This window comes from Diabrotica virgifera, chromosome 8, assembly GCF_917563875.1.
Source record: "Diabrotica virgifera virgifera chromosome 8, PGI_DIABVI_V3a".
NCBI classification, from domain to species: domain Eukaryota; kingdom Metazoa; phylum Arthropoda; class Insecta; order Coleoptera; family Chrysomelidae; genus Diabrotica; species Diabrotica virgifera.
The window spans coordinates 67373100-67398085 of NC_065450.1; the positions used below are offsets into that span (position 1 = coordinate 67373100).

Genomic DNA, 24986 nt, shown 5'->3' on the forward strand with positions numbered 1-24986 from the left:
AATAACTAATTAGGCAACATAGAGAAATTATCAGTAGTAATTGCACAAAAGCTCTAAAATTATCGAATTTTTCCCGTGTAACACTTTGACAGTTTTAATTTCACGACCCGAAGGGGAGTGAAATTATGTCAAAGTGTCACGAGGGCAAAAATTTGATAATAATTTTAGAGGTCGAGTGCAATTTGTTGCGATTATTTCATGAATAAAACTGTTGAAAACCAAAATTTTATTGTAATTTATTTATGTAAGTACAAATTAGTACAATTAAACACACAGTTGTTATAAATATTTGACGGTTGAAAGTCATCACTTTTATAATTTTTAAAACATTAATGTCACCGAATGTATTTTTTCGTAGCAACGAAGGGCATCTGACGTAATATACTTGACGATGGGATATTATCAAAAATTATAAGTTTAATTTTTATTTCTGTAGCTTTCTATTGGTCAGAATCTCCTATGAATGAAATAATCACTGTCATTTTGACAAACCTGCGTCAGATTTTCACTAATCTGTTCTGTCATCTTTATCGATATCTGTTCAGTGCGGTAGTGTGTTAATTTAAGAATTCGTTATTGTTGTTTCATAGGAAAGTAGTGTTTATTGACAGTTAATTTATTATATTTTTGTTGTTGTTGTCTAAGTTGTTGACCTCTTTGAAAGAATAGATTGTTGTTAATTGTGAGTTTTAGTTATATGTAGGTAGGTAAGTATATTTTACGTAAAATTATTTCGAATTCTAATGCGAGTATATTAGTCCTGTCGCCAGGGGGGGTACAACGGCCTCCTGTATTCAGATGGACTTACCCAAGTTTTTTTTATGTATTTTGACCTGTAGAACACGAATTTTTTGGGTAACAGTTGATCCGGATGTCGATAAGATTGTTATAAACCAAGAAGTTGAGGAATCACATAACAGCGATTTCTCGCAAAACAAAACATTTTTTTGTATTTTTTGGGCCATTTTAACCAAAAAATGTTCCTTCAAATTTTTTCGTAGGATGCATAGTTTTCGAGATAAACGCGGTTGAACTTTCAAAAAATCGAAAAATTGGAATTTTTGAACACGAAAAACTTTTGATTAAAAAATAAAATAGCAATTTTGCTTACCGCATTTGAAAGTTCAAGTCAAATTATATCGGTTTTAATTATTTGTATGGCCAAAAATATATTATTTTATTGTTAAAACAAAGCTATAAACACCTAGTGCTTGAGTGATGTTTCAATGATTTCTCATTTAAAATCGAACGAGTACGTAGAGGAGATAAAAGTGCAAGCGGGGCTATTTGTAAGTAGCATGCATTAAAACGCATGTATTAGGCACGGGAAACAGTATGTGTTTATAGCTTTTTTTAACAATCAAAAAATAAATTTTTAGCAATGCAAATATTGAAAACCGATATATTTTGATTTAACTTTTAAAGGCGGTAAGCAGGATTGCTATTTTATTTTTTGTTCAAACGTTATTCGGGTTCAAAAATTGCAATTTTTCCATTTTTTGAAAGTTCAACCGCGTTTATCTCGAAAACTATGCATCGTACGAAAAAACTTGTAAGAACATTTTTTGGTTAGAATGACCCAAAAAATACAAAAAAATGTTTTGTTTTGCGAGAAATCGCTGTTATGTAATTCCTCAACTTCTTTGTTTTTAACAATCTTATCGACATCCGGATCAACTGTTACCCAAAAAATTCGTGTTCTACGGGTCAAAATACATAAAAAAAACTTGGGTAAGTCCATCTGAATTAAGAAGGCCGTTGTACCCCCCCTGGCGACAGGACTATATAAAGTTTTAGGAGGATTTTTTATTCCAAAAATATTATCAATAGTTTAACAAAATGGGAAAAGTAAATCAAACGAAAAACAAAGTGAAACCGTCAAAGAAAAAATCCATTAAAAACCGTGCCAAAATTATGCGAAAATCGAAATTTGTTTCGCTTCACAACGAAAAATGATTATTTATTATTGTTTTATTATTAGATATTTCATGCAAATACCTATCTTAACATAAAATTTTCACCCATTTTGGTTTATTTTTATAAATATTTATTTACTAATAATAAAATCGTTTTCTATTGCTTCCATTTAGCGCTACTATGATATCGTCAAAATATTACAGTGATATTAATCTTAGATAATTTCAAAGATTACCACTGTTGCCAAAGTTTATGATACTACCTCCCGAAGTTATATTTTGTTGCTACCTATTGATCGCTACTGTTGGCTCTTAATAAAATTTTCACTTATACCTAATTACACTAGAATTCTAAAATTACCGATTTGTATCCCGAGTGACACTTTGACAGTTGAAATTATGTCAAAGTGTCACGAAGGCAAAACAAATCGGTAATTTTTAAGAGCTCGAGAGTAATTCACTAAGATTATTTCCTGAATAAAACTGTATTTTTAAATCATTTTAACTAATATTTTATTGATATCTTCCTCTGAATATTTGATAAACCTGCTCATATTTACATGTTCACTTTGACAAGTTGTAAAACAATCCCTCGTATTATTATGTAACTTTCTTAACTTGAAAATAACTTTACTTGAATCGGCTGAAATAGAAGGAAAAGTACTCAGAATAAATTAGATAAAGCTGTTAATTTACTGTCAACTGATTGTTGACTTCTTGAATAAAATAGGTCTTCATACCTAGATTCGGATCAACTCATTCCCAGTGGAAAAACCTGAGACTGCCGCGGATAAACTTGCCCTAATTCTATGAGAAAATACAATGTCAAATAGGCGAAGAAACAACAAATATAATAGAATGTGACAAAAAGTATTAAAAACATCTTACCCTTTGACATGGGTCTCGAAAACATTTAAAACTCTCTTACATTTTGATGCGTTGATTTCGTCGGCACAACAGAAATTTAATGAAAATGTATTTTATGAGATTTTGTAGGAAAATTTTTAAATGAAGTAAAGAAACACAGACATACTCACAATCATTTAATTTACTTCGACGACCGATTTCGATCTCTATAATATACATATTATCTTCAGGTCGGCGTTACAAGTGATTAAATGCTACAATGGCAGCTACGTACGCCGTTTCTCCCGCTTGGCGGCGCTAGTGTAGTTGGGGGTCAACGTGTTGACAGTTCTTTAAGCTTATATGGTAGTTTTGTTTTAATTATTGCGATTTAATAAATTAGGGCAGAAAATACGGATCTTCAACTGTTTTGAGTTGAAAAACGAATTGAAATATGAAAAATAAAAGGCTGATGAGTCACCTCCTAAAATTGTTCCTAAATATAATCCATGAAAGAATTTCCAAGCTATGTGAAAGTCAAATTTCGCCCAACCAGTTCGGGTTTATAAATGCTGTTGGTACGAGAGAGGCTTTGTTTTCAATACAAGTCTTATTCCAGAGATGCAGAGACGTCAATTGCGGCGTATACGCATGTCTAGTTGATTACGAGAAGGCGTTTGATCGAGTACAACACGCCAAGATGATGCAAATACTAAAAGAAGCAGGAATTAACAACCAAGATCTGAAAATAATTAGAAATCTTTACTGGAATCAGACTGCAAACCTCAGAGTTGACGGTGAACACACCGAATATGTTAAAATCATGCGTGGAGTGAGGCAAGGCTGCATTTTGTCCCCCATAATTTTCAATCTTTACTCTACTGAAAGAATATTTATCGAAGCTTTGTACGAAACTGAAAAATGTATTCTACTAAATACGTACCGGCTAAATAACATCAGGTATGTAGATGACACTATACTCTTTGCGGACAACCTAGAAGACCTAAAAGTCCTCATGAACAAAATCACGTATTTCAGTCAGCAATATGGACTCAATATAAACGTAACGAAGACAAAGCTTATGATCATTAGCAAGAAAAAGATAACAGAAGGTCAACTCTATATCAACCAAACCCCTGTAGAAAGAGTGAGGCACTAGAATTACCTCAGCACCATAATAAATGAAGAATGAGACCAAGAACCAAGAGAAGAGCGTGCATCGGAAAAACTAGATCAACCTTCAACCGTATGGGGGCCTTTTTCAAGAGTCACCTTTCTCTTGGTATAAACGTAAGAATGCTGAGATGCTACGTCTTCTCTTTCCTTTTTGATGGTGTTGAATCATGGACCTTGAACGAAGATATGCGCCGAAAATTGTAAGCATTTGAGATGTGGCTATATCGGAGAATTTTTACAATCTCATGGACTGATCTGGTCACAAATGAGGAGGTACTTAGAAGAATAGGGAAGAACCGAAAGGTACTAACCACCATCAAATCTCGAAAGTTGGAACACTTGAACACATAAGCGAAATGAATCCAGATATGCCCCCCTACAAGCCATCCTGCAAGGAAAAATATTTGGCAAGTGAGGTCCAGAAAGAAGAAGAACATCGTGGTTAAAGAACCTCAGAACCTGGTTCAACATAACATCTGTGCAGCTTTTCCGCGTTGCTGCAGATAAAGTGAAGATTGCCATGATGATCGCCAACACTCGCTATCCCTATCCGTGATAGACACATCATGAAGAAGAAGATAACAAAATAAAAGACAAATGTATTTAATGTTTTTGCTGTCGAATCCAGGGGCAATCGTAATCTGTTTCAACAAAATATTTATTGCAGATACGTGCATTTATTGTCGGCACATATTTATCTCTTCTTATTACTACCATCCACTTTTTTCTCATCAGATTATCTTTGGGAAATCTTTATCCTGATATTCTAGATGAGCACAAAGGTATAGGATAACCCTGAGATATCTTATTTTCCCAAATTAAATTCACACAGCGAAATAAATGCAACTTTACTTAGAAATATATAGATTTGGACAGTTGACGTGACCTCCAACTACACTAGCGCCATCTACGTTGAGCTTTTTAGATTAGCTGCCATTAAAGACAGCCAGAGTTAGAACATTGTTTGGTTGTATCGAAATGCTGATAGAAAGCCAAAACTTTGAAAGGTATGTAAATGTTGACATTTCAGAACAACAAACAAATACATATGTACGTATGCATACACATGAGCAAACAGGTACTCATAAGCACGCACACGCACACAGATGCCTGCGGTTTATGACTATTTTTTAAATTACATTTAACTTTAAACATAAAAAAAAATTAATTGAATTTTGATCTACTTACATGCCGTTACAAAGGATGTGTTGTAAGTTCATCATTAACATATTTAAACGTCCAGATTATGCTAGTAGGGTAGCTAGGTGAAGGACTGGGTAGGCGGGCATGCTTCGTAGGTCAAAACACAGTGAATTTGAATGGATCCTGAAGGCAGATGTGTTATGTGAAACAGAGATAGATGTATTAGCTATGAGAAAGACAACGTTTGGATGGAAAGTTCGTAAATACAGCTAAAGTGCTGCTTGACTCTGTGTATGCACTTGTACGATTGTAACGGTCTTTGCTCTTAGATATTTTTTAGCTATGGGCAAAGGTCGAAGTAAGGAAAATACAAATAGGAATCAGTTGTAAGATTGTATTGTTCTCAGTCGAAGGACTGAGGGATGTCAGTTCGTTTGTATCAATGTAGGTGCCTAACACTAGAAATTCTATTCAACATTTGAAAATTTTTAAATATGAAAGATACCGTTACTTAGTGTTTTCTGTGTGTTCTTAACCACGCATACTTTTCGATAAGAGCTTTTGAAGGACTAACATAGAAATAAGCAGGTCTTAACGGCATGTCATGATAGTACTACAATAGTACATGATAGTAAACAAAAAACAATAATCGGCCAAGTTAGTCAAGACAAATAACTGGGTTGTCCTAATGGTAATTTTATTAGCACGGTCAACAATAATATGATGTCTTGAAAAAGGTTTTACAAAAACTAAAGTTATGTACAGAGTAGCTTTAATAAAAATTTTCTACAACCGTGTTAAAAATGCAATTTTTAGCACTCCATACGAGCGTTAAAAATGCTACTTTAAAGCACTAGTGCTTTAAAATATTTTTAAGGCACTGCAGTTCGTATTGACCGTATAGACAATTTTTATGTAATGTCAAAAAAATATAAAAATGGAATGTCAGTCACGTTCAAGTAAAAGTTTTTGTAGATATTGTCCTGTAATTACGTTTGTAGAAAAAATATTGTATGATATGCGTGTTAAAAAGTACATTTTTAAGACATACATGTGAATTGCAGAACTCGCTATCGCTCATTCTGCAAACTTTCACATGCGTGCCTTAAACGTGTACTTTTAACACTTATATCATAAATAACTATTAATAAAATGATAAAAATTGGAAAAGATATAACGGTTCGGATTTTTGATAGGTTACAAAACTAATAGAGAGTAATAACCATTATGGTAGGGGAGCAAAGCATGCTAAATGTTACTCAAGCGTTATGGGGACCTATTGGGTTGTGAAGAGTAGGTCCTAAAACCAAAAAAAGTTAAGTAAAGTTTTCCATTTTAGTGGGGACTTTCCATTTTTAATTTAATTTTCCATTTCCAACAATCGTTTTTTTAGATTATAGCTCCATCTATCCATAATTCGAAAAAATGTCTCGAATAAAAGTTACTTATTTTTACGTAAGGAATCCAAATCGGAATCCAAATGGGGGGTCATGTTTAGTGCCATTCGATAAATTTTTCAAAAATATTGAATAAGTGTATTTTTCAGTTTTTCGATCGGATGTTCATTTCGCGAAATATCGCGGGATTCGTATTTAAAATTTACCTCCCACCCCTTTCCGTGGGAAGTCGTGTTTGGTATCATTCGATAGATTTTTGAAAAATATTAAGCACGTATTTTTTAGTTTTTCGATATGTCATTCATTTCGCGAAATATTCGCTTTTTTCTTGTGAAACATTGGGACTCATTTCCTTACACCCCGTTCAAATCGTCAGATTTTTTAAATATACACTGTTTTGCATGTACTTAACTTACCTTATCTTAATCTGATGATTCCGAGTTTTTCTAAGGATAGATTTTTCGCCCCCCCCCCCTAACGAACTCCCCTGCATTAAGAGCCAATATATGGTAGAGGTACATTTTCAGGGTACAAGGTTTCTCCCCGTGTAATAATGTGACGCTCTCGAGTAACTGCAAAAAACCCCGCTTGGGCTCCCTTACCATTATTTCTGGCTACAAGGTCGGAGAGAGAGAGAGAGCGTGAACATTACAAAACAGCGAGACATTTACAAAGAAACAGCTAATCGGGTAAGAAAAGCAGTAATGTAGCACTGTAGCTGGATTAAGAGACATAGTTCGAGATCAAGCATCTAGGACTAAAAACAAAAACATAAGTTTATAAAAGCTGCGTTCGACCAATAGTTACATACGCAGGAGATAATACTAAAAAACAGACCCTAAGAACAGACGAGACATATTAGGGAAAATTATGATAGACTAAAGGATAACTAACTGGACACCACTATGGCACAGGTGTAGAGGAAGGCCTAGAAGAAGATAGCTGGCTGACGACGTAGAAGTAGAAGAAGATATGAGAGCAATGAATGTTAAAAACTGGAAAGTTCAATGCAAGGACAGGAAGAAATGGAAAAGAGTCACGACAGCAGCAAAGACATACAGCAAGTTATAAATGACAGAGGAGCAATCCACCTTACCCAATAAAAGGATTGTGAATGTCATGACGTTAGCTATAATCCTTAGGCATTGTAATGATTAATAAATGAATGAATGAATGAATGATAGACTATAAACCTGATAACTAAGGCAAACATATAATTTCCAAGATATAGTGAGATGGGTAAAACACCGAAGAAGAAATTGGAATCAACACGTAATGGGAATAAAAAAAAGATAGAATTTCAACAATTTATTGTAAGAGATGGTGAACCAAACAGAAGAAGGCTACCAGGAAGACCATCAAAAAGACAGTAGACAGTTGGTCTTCGGAATCACAAATAAGACTGAATATTAGCCAGTAAATATAGGTCATAGACCTAACGTACAGTCGGAAAAATGAAAGAATACCCATGAACGATCACATCAATCACTTATTTTGTATTTGCTGTCTTTTTCTATAACAAACGTTTGTTATTTATAGAAAATGACAGCAAATACAAAATAAGTGATTGATGTGATCGTACACGGGTATTCTTTCATTTTTCCGACTGTATAAACAATAAAGTTTGAAATATAAGTAGAACAACTAAACAATCCTACCACTGTTTTTTGTGGATCTGTCCCTAAGGGCCGGTTGTTCGAACGCTAATCAACATTGATCACTATCAAATATTTAATTACTGTCACAACTGTCAATGTCAACTTTGGTTGGGTTGCTGAAAACATAGTTAATTATAATTATGAGATTAGTTAGTCAATTAACATAATAATTGATTAACTAATTTCATAATGGTCATCAATAATTATGTTTTCGACAACCCAACCAAAGTTGACATTGACAGTTGTGACAGTAATTAAGTATTTGATAGTGATCAATGTTGATTAGCGTTCGAACAACCGGCCCTTAGTCTACTGAGCCTTAATCTGGATTTACCCTTAATCTACTGAGCAACACAAAAATAAAAGTTAAAGCACTCTACAAAAGCCGAAACATAATTCAGTTTACCAGATACCAAGCCTACAGACCGTTGTTTCAATAATGTTGAAACTTTGTAAAATGTGAGAATTTACACGATTCGAAGGAATGTAGAAATCGACGAAAAACAGCAGCCAAATGTTTATCCTATCCCCATCCACACGGCAATGTAAGTTTTGCAGTGATAATTAAAAATAATATCTATGCACTTATAGGTACTAACATCACAATAAAGATGCACTATAAATAAACAAATCAAGAGACGTTGAATGTTACGAGGAGCACTCCCGAATCATTATTTACAATGTATTGTTATATAATTTTATGAGAAAATTTTAGAAAATTAATTTATGCCAAAGACCACCAGATCATAGATTTTCATCGCCCTGTATATGGACAAAAAAATTGTAAATAGTATTAGTTAGTCATAAGCAGTGTTTCGTTGAAAGTGAAAATCGTTCAGTATTAATGGTTCTATGAACGGACTCATACAATTATTAATACCGTCGGATTAGAAAGTACATGTATTCGCTTTGAAGTAAACAATAGGACGTTTATAAATGCTTCTTAGAAGGAAAGACGGTAAACACAATTGTTGAGTTTTAGAATATCGGTTTTTTTGAAGTTATACTTCTTTAGGCGCGATTGAGATTGAGGGTGAATTTATATTGATCTGCGCGCATGCGCACACCGACAGTATGGTATTAGTCGTTATACGGGCTCTGATTGGGTGTTGAAATGATCTGTCAATAATAAATAATTGTTCAATATGAAGGTAAACAAATGTATAATATTAGTTTTATTGTTGTGAGGACAGAAACAAAAAAGTTTATAATTGTAGTGACATTTAAATAGTTTTTAAAAGCAACAGGTACGTAATAATTGTAAATGTATCATAGGTACCTACCTATTTGAACCTACCAAAATACATAGTATGTAATACTTTTATTTACATAATTTGATTACCATCAAAACTTCTATCAATGTTCACCTAATATATTGTTTTCTTACTCTATGTTTTGTTGTATTTTTTTAATTCTAAATCATTTCAATTCAAAATCAAAATAATTTAATAATTCAAAAATGTCAAAAGCTTAATCCGTTTAGTTAGTCGATTTTCGCACATAATGACACATTGCCTCCGTGGCGAAGCGTTTAAGGCGAATGAACCCCAATATACCAACCGCGCTGATAGCTGCTTCGAATCCCAATAAAAACTTTAATTTTTTTTATACATTTTATGATTGTAAGTATATTTATTATATAATTTTATTTTCAGAAAATACGTATTTAGTTAAAAAAAATTCCGACAATTAATGTTCAGAAATCATTTGTGGCATTTTTAGGGCCGGTTGTTCGAACGCTAATCAACAATGATCATTATTAAATATTTAATTACTGTCACCAAAACTGTCAATGTCAACTTTGTTTGGGTTGCTGAAAACATAATTAATTACAATTATGAGATTTATTATTAATTATGTTAATAATTATTGTTATATTAATTGATTATAGTTTCAGAATTGTAATTAATTATGTTTTAACAATTGACATTGACAGTAATTAATTATTTGATAATGATCATTGTTGATTAGCGTTCGAACAACCGGCCCTTGATGTATTTGTGTGTGTTTTATTCTTTTATTATTTTAATTTTTGGCACTGTTTTAATAAAAATGTTTGAGAAGTAGTAAGTATAAATTAGTTTAATATTTAAATAAAATATAAATAAAAAGTATATTAATTTCGTCTAAATCATATAATAGAAGTATAACTTCTTACGTGCGTACAAAGTACACACACATTCTTTTTTATAGCATGTAGAAACACACAAGTAATTTTGGTATCTCCTGGAATTTGACGAAACGGAAAAGTTGTATACAAAAATAATTTGTTCTTAAGAAATTAAATTAGGAATGTAATGTTTAGAGAGGTTTTTTGTAATTGGCGAGAGAGACGCATGAAGGGAGAATAGAATGTTTGAGTCTGAGTTGAGGAGGAAAAAAGTTTCACTGTGTAATGAACATCTGGAGAAAGCAGTCCATTTTTTGAAAAGTAAGAAGTCGCTGTAAAGTGGTGAAGTTGGCGGCCGTGTAAGCAGAATCGTGTTGAAACGAAATCGTTGATCGAGTTGAGAAGTTAAATCTCCTTGTGTCGGAAGAGATTCCTGTTTCTGTCTGGAACGAGTAGCCGGTTGGTATCAATTTGCACAAGATATCGAGCAGAGAGAAAACTGACGAGAGATTTCGAGCGAGTGCTGTTTGTTTGTGAAGCAGTTTGGATGAGAAGGATCGTTCGCAGCATCCTAGGAGCACGTGTGGGAGAATCGAGGACTACACAATCAATGAGAAGAAGGAAAGAAGAAAAAAAAGAGTATAGTCAGATTATTTGTGAAACGGAGAGAGTTGTTTTATATCACATACCATAATTGTTTATTTTTTATTGAACAGTTCTATAGCATAATTTAGTCATTCATAAATTTAAAGAAGAAATAAGTAATCTATTCAAAAGGTGAAAAGTAAATTTTGTTTTTTTTTATAATAGTAAGAACAGTCTAACGAATTATTTAAATAAAAATTTTGTAAAAAAAGGAGGTAGCACAATTAAAGATTAATTTATTAGATAAGAAATAGTTGCAACAAAATTGAGTTTTATCATACATTTAATCTTATATTTATGGTATATTGGATAAATAAATAATATTTATAGAATTTATATGACATTAAGTATATTTAACTTCCCTGTTTTGTCCTGGATGAAGTAAGCAACTAGAGATACTAGAAGCCACAAACCAAAGGTAATACATTAAAATAAATTAGCCCTGAGTTTTTATTGGAAAGTTTTATTTAATGTTGGTTTTGTTTTCCATAAATTGTAATTAAAATAATTAATTAATCAAAATAAGAATATGCTGATCAATCTCATAATTTAGAGAAAATAGAGAGCATAAAAGTATAAACTTTGTTAATCATTAGAGTGCTCCGAGGAACATTCAACGTGTCTTGGTTTGTTTATTTCTAGTGCATCTTTATTGTGATTTTAGTATAGTATATTTACCTACCAATCATCATTGATAGAACATACTGACATTTAAATGTTAGTTTACCCCAATCGGGAAATTTTGAACCAGTAATCAAACACATACGTAATTTTGTTGACTCAGAGCCCTCATTCCCATATTTTATACTAACCGACGCAATATTTATTGAGTAATTAATCATTTCATTTAGAAATACATAGAGAATAAACTATTGCGGATCAAATTATTGATATACCCTGTTCCACGAACATACGCCTGTCTTGGATTATCGCGACAACGAATATTTTACTGTGCAAATTCTGAAGAACGAAAGTAAATTGCAAAATACATTGTTGTTTATTGGAACAATTATTAGAGCCATTTATTTTCGCACTTCTTATGTTGCACACTAAAATATTCGTTGTCGCGATAATCCAAGACAGGCGTATATTCGTGGAATAGCCCATACAAATAAATGGTGTAAAATTTTCAATATATCGGAACTTTTATTTATTTTGAACTATTTTAAATGGGAAATAAGCCACAATTTTACAAAAAAAAAGAATGTATGTGTACTTTGTACGCACGTAAGAAGTTATACTTCTATTATAATATAATTTCAACGAAATAAATATACCTAGTTAACAGTTACAATACAAAAAATTAACAATAATTACCAAAAATGAACCAAAACTTAACAATGCCAAATATTAAAAAAAAAAGAAAAAAGTATGAATCGTCCGGGATTTGAACCCGCAATCTCGCGATTTTTTGATCTCTGGTCCAATACTCTACCAACAAGGCCATCAAGCCGCATGCTACTTACCTTTCAGATATACATAATTATACATCACGGTGACAAGTGAAATATAAAAATAGATGTTTTATTATTTTAAGCCCAAGGAAGACAAATCCAAAGATACAAAATTATAAAAAAAAACCTTTTAAACCACCTTTTTCAAATTGCGCAAGTTGTATTATTAACATTAATGTTAATAAATGAAATATAAATATTTTGACGTTTCACAATTTGACAATTCACTTTTAACTGCAGTGCCTTAAAAATTTTAAAGCACTAGTGCCAATTAGCATTTTTAACGCTCCTATGGAGTCCTAAAAATTGCATTTTTAACACGTTTGTAGAAAAATATATTTAAAAACACTAATATATTCTTTCCACGCCTTTTCTGGACTGATACATACATAAATTAAAACATTTTGAAGTATAACTTCAAAAATATAATATGAAAACTATTTAAAAAGGCAGTATAACTATTAACTAACCTTTGTTGTTTCTCTTCCCACAAATTTTAAAACGCAACAACCATACATAACCAAACCGTCAACCGTCCAAACCACAGCTGCGCTACAGCTGCCATATTGGATAATTTTTGACATGTCATTTGAACATCCAATCAGAACAAAGTTATAATGCGCATGCGCCCGGATCGTAGGTTTTAACATATAAAAATTCACCCTCATATCGCGCGTAAAGAAGTATAACTTCAAAAATGAATTTATTAACGTTTCGACGCCCAAGTTGGGTGTTGTTGTCAAAATACAAAATAATACTAAATAAACAAAAATGTTGTTGCTTAGTAAAAAATTCTTCTAATAATTTATTTAATCTGACTCATTTATATCGGCAATTCAGGCATGTATTATGCATTTCAAAGTAGAAGACTTTAAAATGATATTGCCAATATTGATGAGTTGCGTTCCTGGGACGACTTTACTAAAAGATAGTTCATTCGATTACATGAAATCAACCCCAACTCAAGAATATCCGCCACAAAAAATCATAGCATGTGATCTGTCTTTAAAAAGACAACAAAATGCAACGATGGCAGTAAAATTCTCGCGCTAGAGATTCCATAGTAAATCACAAGGGAAAACCAGGAAAAAACCTCGTGATACTATCCCGACATCGTAAGTATTTGGGCTTATTTAGTTTACTCTCAAAACTAATACCAAATTCTGACTTTAATGTATATATGCTATTTTAAATTATAAATAATTAATAATACATAGATTATATTATATAAATAATACTAAAATATAAAATATGTACTAACTCGATATGTTAATGACTTACTAATCGTGGTATTTTCTTGTTGGGGTTGATTTCATGTAATCGAATGAACTATCTTTTAGTAAAGTCGTCCCAGGAACGCAACTCATCAATATTGGCAATATCATTTTAAAGTCTTCTACTTTAAAATGTACAGGGTGTTTCATTAATAATTGTCCATATAGTAACTGGAGAAACCTTAGCACAAAATACGAAGATTTAACCTAAAACACTTAAATAAAATGTGGTTCCTTACTGAGTTACAGGGTGTTTTATCTAAAAATTTAAAAACTATTTTTGCTCAGCATTTTAAAACTGTTTGACTTATCCTTTTCATACTTGGCAGAAAGTGCGACTACTATACACCCTACTAAATTATGATAAACAAACGTTTCTGCTACTACCAGAGGCGTGCGACAGGGGATAGTGAATGGTTGACCCTTCTCAAATTCTACGCCACTGGAGGAATTACTAGTTTAGTGCCATTTTCAGATTCTCCAATACTTTCTACGTAAATAATATACTCTTCATTGGTAACGATAAAGTTATTAGTTTTCGAGATATTTGAAGTTAAATAAAAATTATTTGTACCCAGTACTTTAAAGCTATTTGGCGTATCGTTTTCATACTTGGCAGAAAGTGCGACTACTATACACCCTACTAAATTATGATAAACAAACGTTTCTAGCTACTACCAGAGGCGTCCGACAGGGGATAGTGGCTGGTTGACCCTTCCCAAATTCTACGCAACTGACGAAATTGCTATTTTAGTGTAATTTTTTGATTTTCCAATACTTTTTATGTAAATAATATACTCTTCATTCGTAACGATAAAATTATTAGTTTTCGAGATATTTGAAATTAAAAATGATGCGACACAATACATTAATCAAAATAACCGTGTCGTTTCATTTTTAACTTCAAAGATCTCGAATAGTAATGACTTTATCGTTACGAATAAAGAGTATATTATTTTTATAGAAAGTATTGGAGAATCCAAAAATTGAACTAAAATAGCAATTCCGCCAGTGGCGTAGAATTTGGAAAGGGTCAACCATTCACTTTCCCCCGTCGTACGCCTCTGGTAATAGCCAGAAACGTTTTTTTAACGCAATTTAGTAGTTTGTATAGTACCTATACTTTCTGCCAAGTATGAAAAGAATACGTCGAATAGTTTTAAAATGCTGAGCAAAAATAGTTTTTAAATTTTTAGATAAAACACCCTGTAACTCAGTAAAGAACCACATTGTATTTAAGTGTTTTAGGTTAAATCTTCGTATTTTGTGCTAAGGTTTCTCCAGTTACTATATGGACAATTATTAATGAAACACCCTGTATAATACATGCCTGAATTGCCGATATAAATGAGTCAGATTAAATAAATTATTAGAAGAATTTTTACTAAGCAACAACATTTTTGTTTATTTAGTATTATTTTGTATTTTGACAACGACACCCGACTTGGGCGTCGAAACGTTAATAAATTCATTTTTTTGGTAAAAGGGTGGCTTATTTCCCATTTAAAATAGTTCATTATAAAAATGCCACAAGGAAATAGCTTCAGAACAACACTTTTTTTATTCATTTATTCTTTGCTAATTTAGAATCGACTTCAATAAAGTAATAAGTAAATATGATATAAGTTCTTGGCTTGTGGCAGGTGTCGTCCATTGACGACCCTCTGGAATTCACCTAGCGGCTAGGTCTTCGGGCCAAAGTCTTTTTAGGCGTCTGTCAATCAGTGGAGGGTTGAATAATTCGTATATGAGATAGTTTGGATAGTTTGTGCTGCGATTCATGTATCTTCTAGAGTGGTCAGCGATCACATCATTGATCAAAGGAATGTTGAGATCTGCATGAAGGATTTAGTTTGACACGTACCATGGAAACTATGTTTTAACTGTACCATTGATTATTAACTACATATAGAATATTTATAATCAATGACTGTACCATGGGAACATTAACATATCGGAACTGTGTTTTAGATCAGTAAAAAATATTAATTTGTATTTGTATTTTTAGGAAGAGTTGGAAAAATTTTTCTTTTTTTTTCTTTTGCCTAGAAGTGATTAGCAGTTTTTGCGTTAAAAAATATTTATATACTGATGGCCAAAAAATGCGGCACCTAGAAGGACAAATATTTTTTAAATATTTATGGAAGTATACATTATATTATAAAGTATACATTACATTCCAAGTAATATTTGAGACTGTTCTTCTTGAGACTACCCTTTCTCTAGCTACAACTAACTCATCTTTTACTTGATGTACACTGTCCCAGCTATTTCTGAGACCAAGAAGTCTAAGATGGCGCAAATCACGGCGTTTTTGGGCAAGTCAAAATTTTTTAGTTAAATCAAAAACAATCCAAAATTACCTAAAATTACAAATAAACTAAAGTTAAATACACAGAAATAAACTTTATTTTTATTGTTTTTGCGAAAAAAAGAAAGAAACTTCAGTTAAAGAAAAGATAGCGAGGTAAAAAATTTATCACATAAGTACATATATATATTTTTAGATGAGACTTTTCAAAGAAATACTTTTGATCCAAATAAATAACTGGATACAAAGTGTTGCATTTTTTTGACCATCATTATACAGGGTGTCCCGAAAAGATTGGTCATAAATTATACCACACATTCTGGGGTAAAAAATAGTTCGATTGAACCTAACTTACCTTAGTACAAATGTGCTCATAAAAAAAGTTACAGCCCTTTAAAGTTACAAAATGAAAATCGATTTTTTTCAATATATCGAAAACTATTAGAGATTTTTTATTGATAATGGACATGTATTATTCTTGTGGCAGGAGCATCTTAAAAAAATATTATAGTGAAGTTTGTCCACCCCATAAAAATTGTATGGGGGTTTTGTTCCCTTAAACCCCCCCAAACTTTTGTGTACGTTCCAATTAATTCATTATTGTGATACCATTAGTTAAACACAACGTTTTTAAAACTTTTTTGCCTCCTATTATTTTTCGATAATCCAGTTTTTATCGAGATGCGGCATCTTTTTTAATATATTTACATAAAAATTTTATGGGCGTTTTGTTCCCTTAAACCCTCCAAACGTTTGTGTACGTTCCAATTAAACTATTATTGTGGTACCATTAGTTAAACACAGTGTTTTTAAAACTTTTTTGCCTCTTAGTCTTTTTTTGACAAGTCACCTTTTAACGAGATGTGGCTTCTTTTTCAAAATATACCTAAAAATGCAAATTATAAATAAATTTTCAGATTAATAACAGGTCTCTATAATCGTACTTAACCATATACAAATATGTGGTGGATTAAACAAATATTCAAAATATGTCGATAAACACTGGCTTATCGAAAAAATTACTAAGAGGCAAAAAAGTTTTAAAAACATTGTGTTTAACTAATGGTGCCACAATAATAATTTAATTGGAACGTACACAAAAGTTTGGGGGGGGGGTTTAAAGGAACAAAACCCCCATAAAATTTTTATGGGGTGCACAAATTTCACTTTAATTTTTTTTATAAGATGTTGCTGCCATGAGAATGCCACATGTCCATTTTCAATAAGAAATCTCTAATAGCCACTTTACACCATGCAACTAATTGCGCAATTAATTGCACAATTTCTTGCAGCAATAGAAATTGCATCGTGTCATACGCGAATTGCACATAAAAGCTGCAACTTCTTGCAGCAATTTCTTGCTGCAAGAAGTTGCAGCTAGATAGAACATGTCCTATTTTTCATGCAATTTTTTCTGCAATTTGGGTATATTTTTAGTAACTTTTAAGGCTACACTGTTTGTTTTGACATTCTGTTATCCTAAATTTCAAACTAAACAATTTTTGACAAAACTAGAGGAACTTTTTACCAATTTCACGCTTCACAGATAACATTATTCTGGGGGATAACTTTAATTATGCAACATAGGGATTAAAGAAACTATATTCTATTTTTATTTCTTTTGTATTTAACAACTTGTTTCCTTTTGTAAATGAATAATGTATTATAGGTATACTTGCATTAGGTATTAATTGATTTTGTTATACATAATACATATTTATACTTTTCTCAAATTATAATCTAACATTTTCAATCTAATATATCTGATAACTCTACTCAAAAAATTACATTTTAATTTATAAAAACAACATAACCCAAAATTTATGGTATGCCAAAGTTTCTGTCCATTTCATGTCAGTTTATGCAATTACTTGCACTGTGTAATCACTTTATTGCAGAAAGCTAGTTGCAACTTATTGCAGAAGTTCTTGCTGCAAGAACTTGTGCAATAAATTTCGCAATTATGTACTTGCATCGTGTAAAGTGGCTATAAGAGTTTTCGATATATGAAAAAAAATCGATTTTCATTTTGTAACCTCAAAGAGCTGTAAATTTTTTTGTGTGCACTATTGTATATAGGTAAGTGAGGTTCAATCAACTTATTTTTGACCCCAGAATCTGTGGTATAATTTATGACCAATCTTTTCGGGACACCCTGTATAATATAGACATAGCATAGCAACCGTTAATAATAATTTTAATATATTTACCATTTATAAAAGGATTTGGTTATATCAACCCATTCAATTGGCGCCACTGTTTATCTGCAAGAAGACAAAGATAGCCTCCGGGATAGAAGACCTCGAACATTATTCATAGCGTCTCTTTTATTCTTTTCAGGACTATTCAAAGGAATGCCTGCAGCACGTTCAAAAGCATCTCACGAAAAATGAGGTACCAGTCACTCTGTTTGAGGTAAGTCTTTAACATTGCTTGCTTCTGAATAATCAATAACTGACTGACTAACAAGAAAAAATGTTTCGAAGGTTTTTTAAAAGCGTATCACAGCAAAAGAGGCTATATTTCACGATTCAAATGTGGAGATAGAAATTTCAAATCATTCATATTAAAAAGAAAAGAGTTGAAAGAACAGAGAGTATATAAATTTATATAACTGAATAATTAATAAATAATTTAGATATACGCATTAGCAGAGTTGCTAAGAGAAATGAAGCTGGAGATGACATGCTTGAATTAGCAACAGCATTGGATATGGCGATTGTTAACACATTCTTTAAAAAGAGAGAAACTCAACTTATTACCTACAAAAGTGGACAACATCAATCTCAAATAGACTACTTCATGATAAGGAAAGAAGACATACGTGAATGCAAGGACTGCAAGGTAATAGTTAGTGAGGCAGTAAGCCAACAACATAAGCTGCTTGGGAAAGCGTCAGGAAAAAAGTTTGAGGATAAAGAGACTTGGTGGTGGTCAAACGAAGTATGTACAAGGAAAAATAAAAGAGAAGAGAAAATTATATAAAAAGTGGCAAAAAACCAGATCCGACACAGATCTTCAAAACTATATGGTGGCGAAAAAGGAAGCGAAAGTAGCAGTAGCAAAAGCCAAAGCAGAAGCGTATTCAAACCTATACGATCAACTTGATACCAGGGAAGGCGAAACGAAGATATATAAAATAGCCAAACAGAGAGCAAAGAAAGCAAAAGATTTTAATCAGATTAGATGTATCCGAGATGAAAATAATAAAATACTATTTCACGAAAAGGATGTCAAAAAGAGATGGGAAAAGTACTTTGACAGCTTATTAAATGAAGAATTTGACAGACAGCCTGTAGAGTCAACGGAGACGGTAGCAGCAATGGTCACCAAAATAACAAACGAGGAAGTGGCTCAAGCGCTTCAAAAAATAAAGAAAGGAAAAGCGGTAGGACCAGATGATATTCGTGGGGAAGTATGGAGAGCATTGGGAGAGACAGGAACAAGGTGGCTAGCAGGTCTATTTAATAGAATTATGGAAGTTGGACAAATGCCAGACGAATGGAGAAGCAGTATACTGGTACCTGTTTACAAAAACAAGGGATTGATGGAAAAATACAGGAGTAAAGAAACGATCGCTCATATGGTATTCATTGATCTTGAGAAAGCATATGATAGAGTTCCTCGAGAGATTCTGTGGTGGGCACTCAATAAGAAAGGAGTCCCTGGTGAATATGTAAAGATTGTGAGGGATATGTATGAGGAAGTAACGACTAGTGTTAGGACAGGTGTGGGAGAGACTAATAAATTTCATGTGAAAGTAGGATTGCACCAAGACTCTGTGCTTAGTCCGTATTTATTCTCATTAGTTGTGGACCAGATAACAGCGAAACTACAGGGTAACATTCCATGATGCTTAATGTATGCTGATGATGTCGTGTTAGTAGGAAATAGTGAAAGAGACTTAGAACAAAAACTGGAACAGTGGAGGCAAGCTCTGGAGGAAAAAGGTTTAAAACTTAGTAGGACAAAAACATAGTATTTGGAATGTTAATTTAAAGATGGAGTTACTACAAATAAAATGGTATCTTTGGATGGTGAACTGATTGTAAAAAGCAATAGTTTTAAGTACCTGGGATCGGTATTACACAGTAATGGAGAAATAGATGGAGATAAATGCAGTAGAATTAGGGCTGGATGGATAAAGTGGAAAGAAGCGAGTGGTGTGTTGTGTGACAGAAAAATTCCAATTAAGCTGAAGGGAAAATTCTGTAAAACAGCAATAAGACCGGCTATGATGTACGGAACTGAATGTTGGGCAGTGAAGAAGAAAGAGGAACAACAAATGCATGTGGCGGAAATGAGAATGCTTAGATGGATAAGTGGAGTGACAAAGAAGGATAAAATTAGAAATGAGTATATTAGGGGAAGTCTAGGTGTGGCACCAATTGATGCCAAAATGAGAGACCATAGGTTAAGATGGTTTGATCATTTTCAACGTCGAGACGTTAATCAGCCAATACGAAGAATAAATGAAGTGCAGATTCCTGGAAGGAGTAGGAGAGGAAGACCAAAGATGACTTGGGGGAGACGATAAGGCAGGACATGTTGGTAAAGGGGATTAAAATTGATATGACCCAAGATAGAATTGTGTGGAGAAATGCAATTAGGGAAGCCGACCCCGCATAGGGATAAGGCAAACAGAATGTTGATGATACGCATTAGCAGAGATCGGATTTATAGGCAACAAAATTAAAAAAAGGCGCCTGTATAGGCAAAGATTTTGTTTAAAAAAGGCGTAGAAATCTTAGTATATAGGCAACATACAGCCAAATAAGTAGTTATGATTTATTATACAAAGTGAATTAATTTAATATTTACTTAACACAAATATACTCAGTGACTTTAAAAGTGTTACACCCAGAAGGAATAATTTCTTGAACTTAATTTTTTGGCAACAGAATGACTATATTTAATCATGCTATTTATAGCCCGTATACACGATTATTGATTTAACGTAGGGATGTGACCGTAATGTTCGTTGGTGTCGATTTATCGAACGTGTGGACGCAAATCCACTCATATTTTTGGTTAAAAATCTGCCCCACTGGCTAAGACACTCAACACTGAATAGCTTGATCTGCTCTTTTTAGACGCAATTCAAAAACAACTAACATAAGTGATTTTGTCCAAGAACATTGAGCTGTGTAAAATAAACATTGGGATTTTGTTTATTTTAATCGAAAGTATTTTTTATTCAATCTGTAGAATGTTACAACTTGTAGAACGTTTTGAAACTACAGTAATGAGATTCACAGCACTAGACTCCAGTTTAATATAAAATATTTTTTCTTGTTGATTAGGTATAGGTATATGTAACATAAATATTGATCCCTTTTTTACTTTTAGCCTTATATAGAAGAAATTTATACTACCCTAAGAGATGAGCCATTTAAAAAATTTTTAGAAAGGTAAGGATATAATTTTGTTTTTTTTTTTACTTCATAGCTGTTGCTTTCAGATCAGAAAGTGGAGTCAAATCGTATTTTCTCAGCAGTTTCCTTTGTGACAATATAATTTTCATGTTTTAGATCGAAAAGCTGAAACGTTTTTGTATATTATAATTGTGCAAAATGTAGGTTCCTAAGCCATAACGCTTCCTTTCTCAGGTTTCTTCAACCTGACCCTCTTCTTTCATCTATCTTGCTTTGTATTATTAAATGATGTATATTATAGCTTGGCATAATATACATCACTTTCGTAACTTCTCCCATCATCTGCAAAACAACTTCATTGTTTCATGTAAACAACATACATACAAATAAATTAGTCAATGTTTGTAGGAACCGTGTCAACCTTGTAATTTAAGCCACAGATGATTCTGCATCCCTCTTCCGGTGTGCTCCCAGCTTACATTTATTGGTCAGTGCAAGTGCAACCAATCCATTCGTGACCATCGTCAAAATGTTCATTAAAACACATTCACGGACACGACTGCATATGAAGTCACTTAGTCCATAAAAAGATGTGGCTACATGTGAAGCGTGTCCGTGAATGTGTTAACCCATTCGCTGTATATCGAAGATGATGGAACTCGGCTAGGAGCTGTTCTTTTGAACGGCACCTGACTGAAGTAACCATATCATCAGCTGGTGCGTGAACGGCAGCTAACTGAAGTAACCTTATCACTCGCTAGTACGAGATCAGCACTGAATGGGTTAAGCATCAAAACTTTTCTATATTTTGCTTGATTATTTTGAGTTAAATTTTATGTGAACACTACAACATTTATTAATATATGTAACACTTTTTTTTATTTTTTAGTGAAAAGTATACTAGGTTTTGTCAGTGGAAGAATTTAGAATTAAATATTCAAGTAAGTACCTATAATAATTTCTCTAGAGATTTGATCTCTAAAAATCATAAGAACACACAGAATTTTGCTGTGAATGTCAATTTTGGAACACCAAAAAGATGCAAAAAAATTTATCTTTTTTGCTTCTTTTTAGTTAGAGGTGGGACGAAAAACATCGATTTACCAAGAATGTGTACTAGGTCTGGATCCCTCGTATGAAAAAAAAGTTAATTAATAGCAAGCTGAAAATTTGTTAATAGCTTAAGGGTGTCTAGTTGGATAAACTTTGATATATGGGAACACTGGAACAGGGGAAGTTTTAATTGTGGAACAAGTTAAAAATTTGGAGCGGTCACACCACGAAAACGGCATATTTATTTCGTCCGACAGAGCAGACTTAAACTCTCCGAACAGAGATTAAACCCTCATGCAAAAATCAGACTGCTATTTATCACCTGTCATAATTCCTGTCATTTGACATATTCTACATGTTCCACTCATTAAAACGCCCATTTGGTGATAAATAGCAGTCTGATTTTTGCATGAGAGTTTAATCCCTGTTCGAAGAGTTTAAGTCTGTTCTGTCGGACAAAATACATGTGCCGTTTTCGTGGTCTGACCGTTCCAAATTTTTAACCTGTTCCACAATTAAAACTTCCCCTGTTCCAGTGTTCCCATATATCAAAGTTTGTCCGACTAGACACCCTTAAGCTATTAACAAATTTTCAGCTTGCTATTAATCAACTTTTTTTTCATACGCGGGATCCAGACTATACGCCGTAGAAAAAAATCTTATTTTTTTTAGAAGAAAAGAATTCTGCATTCCGACCTAGAGAATTTTCTCTTTTGTTTAAATAGATGTCGCTAATGCGTCCAGCTGCAAATAATCATTTATTATTTTGCTTAGTAGAGAGCCAGATTTAGTTAGCTTCAGGGTCAGTCGCGGATCCAACATCTTCAAGAGGGGAGGCCGATTGGCTAGATTTCTATGAAAAATAAATGAATAAATGAACGTTCTTATAAGCTTTATAAATAACTTGATTGGAGAGGGGGGCCGATCGCCTCATCGCCCTCCCCTGGATCTGCCATTGTTCAGGGTACACCACAGGCGAAACACACAGGTGTTTTCTAAAGCTATATTTCCTTATTTTATTTTACTCATATTCGAGTCCTAAGGAAGCAGAATTCTGTTGGATTTTTATCTAGATAAGCGGACAGGTGGTGAATGCAAATTGTAGGTTCTCCCATGTCCGCTATTTTTTGGTCTGCTTGCCTTATAAATTTTAGAAAGTTCAGATTATAGATTGTGACGAAGAGTTCTGCATTCCGACCTAAAAGAGATTTTTGTCTTTTCTCTTTTGTTTAAAATCTTCTCTTGTGAAAGAACAGCTTGTCACAAAAGATTTAAGAATAAATATTTATAAAAACGGGAACCAAATAAAACGGATTTAAATTGTTGTTTATATAATAACTTTTTTAAAAATGAATAAACATTTTCAATTTCATTGCAACTCGAAACTATAGCCGCATTATATTTTAATTCAATCATAGAGCGCGGCAAGTACCCCTACCGGTTTCAAGACTTATTAGTCTTTCATCAGGAGGCACATATGTAGCTCTGTCTGACTGAACCAGAATAACTCCCGGCGTGCAGTCACGAACTGCAACGAACGAAATGGCAGAGATGCCCTAGCGACATTTTCTAGAAAAAAGTTTAAGTATCTAATAGCACATAAAATAATATTTAAAATACCATTTTATATCCTACTACATTAAAAACATTGGGGCCATTCTCTGGTTACACCTCCGAGGCTTCTAAAAATGCAAGCCAGACGGATGCTGAGAAAAGGAAGATGAGGGAATTCTACAATTTACAATTCACGTCCCATCTGCTCAGCGCGGTAAAGTTCCAACGAGAACGGATCCCCGTACTCCTAATAACTTTTTTTTAATATCTTTTTTTCTTTTTTTTTAGTTAACAATGAACGACTTCAGCGTGCACAGGATAATAGGGAGAGGCGGCTTCGGCGAAGTTTACGGTTGTCGGAAAGCGGACACGGGCAAAATGTACGCCATGAAATGTCTCGATAAGAAACGGATCAAGATGAAGCAAGGTGAAACGTTAGCCCTAAACGAGAGAATTATGTTGTCGTTGGTCAGTACAGGGCAGGACTGCCCATTTATCGTTTGTATGACGTACGCGTTTCATACGCCGGATAAACTCTGTTTCATTCTGGATCTGATGAACGGAGGTGATCTTCACTATCATCTAAGTCAACACGGAGTTTTCAACGAGTCTGAGATGAAGTTTTATGCTGCAGAGGTTATTTTAGGTAAGTCAATGTGTAATGATAGGACTACCCATCAGAAAGTTGGATACCAAAGGTCCCCAACAAATAAAACTCCCAACTAACGTTAAGAGCATTTTGTTCTGCGTTCGATTAGCTCAAGTCTTCTCAAATGTAGGTACGGCTTATCTTAATTGCAAAAGTGAAAAATGTGTTTTGGAAGGGACAAATAAAACATTATATTAACCAATCATAGTCATTGTACAGCTGGTTCCTAAAAAAACTGATACGACTCTTAGTAAGATGTGATCATTTTGAGCAGTGTATTTGATTGGTTCGACATTATATTTTAATTATTATGACAGACAAATAATAAAATAAACAAATAAACAATAAACAAATGTTTACATAATATAATAATTATTAAGGTCTAAATTTTGATATTGTTTTGAATTTTTGCAGTTTTCGTATCT

The 24986-nt window shown here is 33.0% G+C and overlaps 1 protein-coding gene across 1 annotated transcript in view; it reads left to right on the plus strand.

Moving 5' to 3' along the window:
- Positions 1-24986, plus strand: part of LOC114335546 (G protein-coupled receptor kinase 1) — a 972615-nt gene that overhangs the window by 905851 nt on the left and 41778 nt on the right. Inside the window, exons 5-8 of the mRNA XM_050659707.1 lie at positions 18271-18345; positions 21280-21341; positions 22195-22246; positions 24201-24558. Of these exons, the coding sequence (XP_050515664.1) occupies positions 18271-18345; positions 21280-21341; positions 22195-22246; positions 24201-24558 (547 nt within the window). The remainder of the gene's footprint in view (positions 1-18270; positions 18346-21279; positions 21342-22194; positions 22247-24200; positions 24559-24986) is intronic.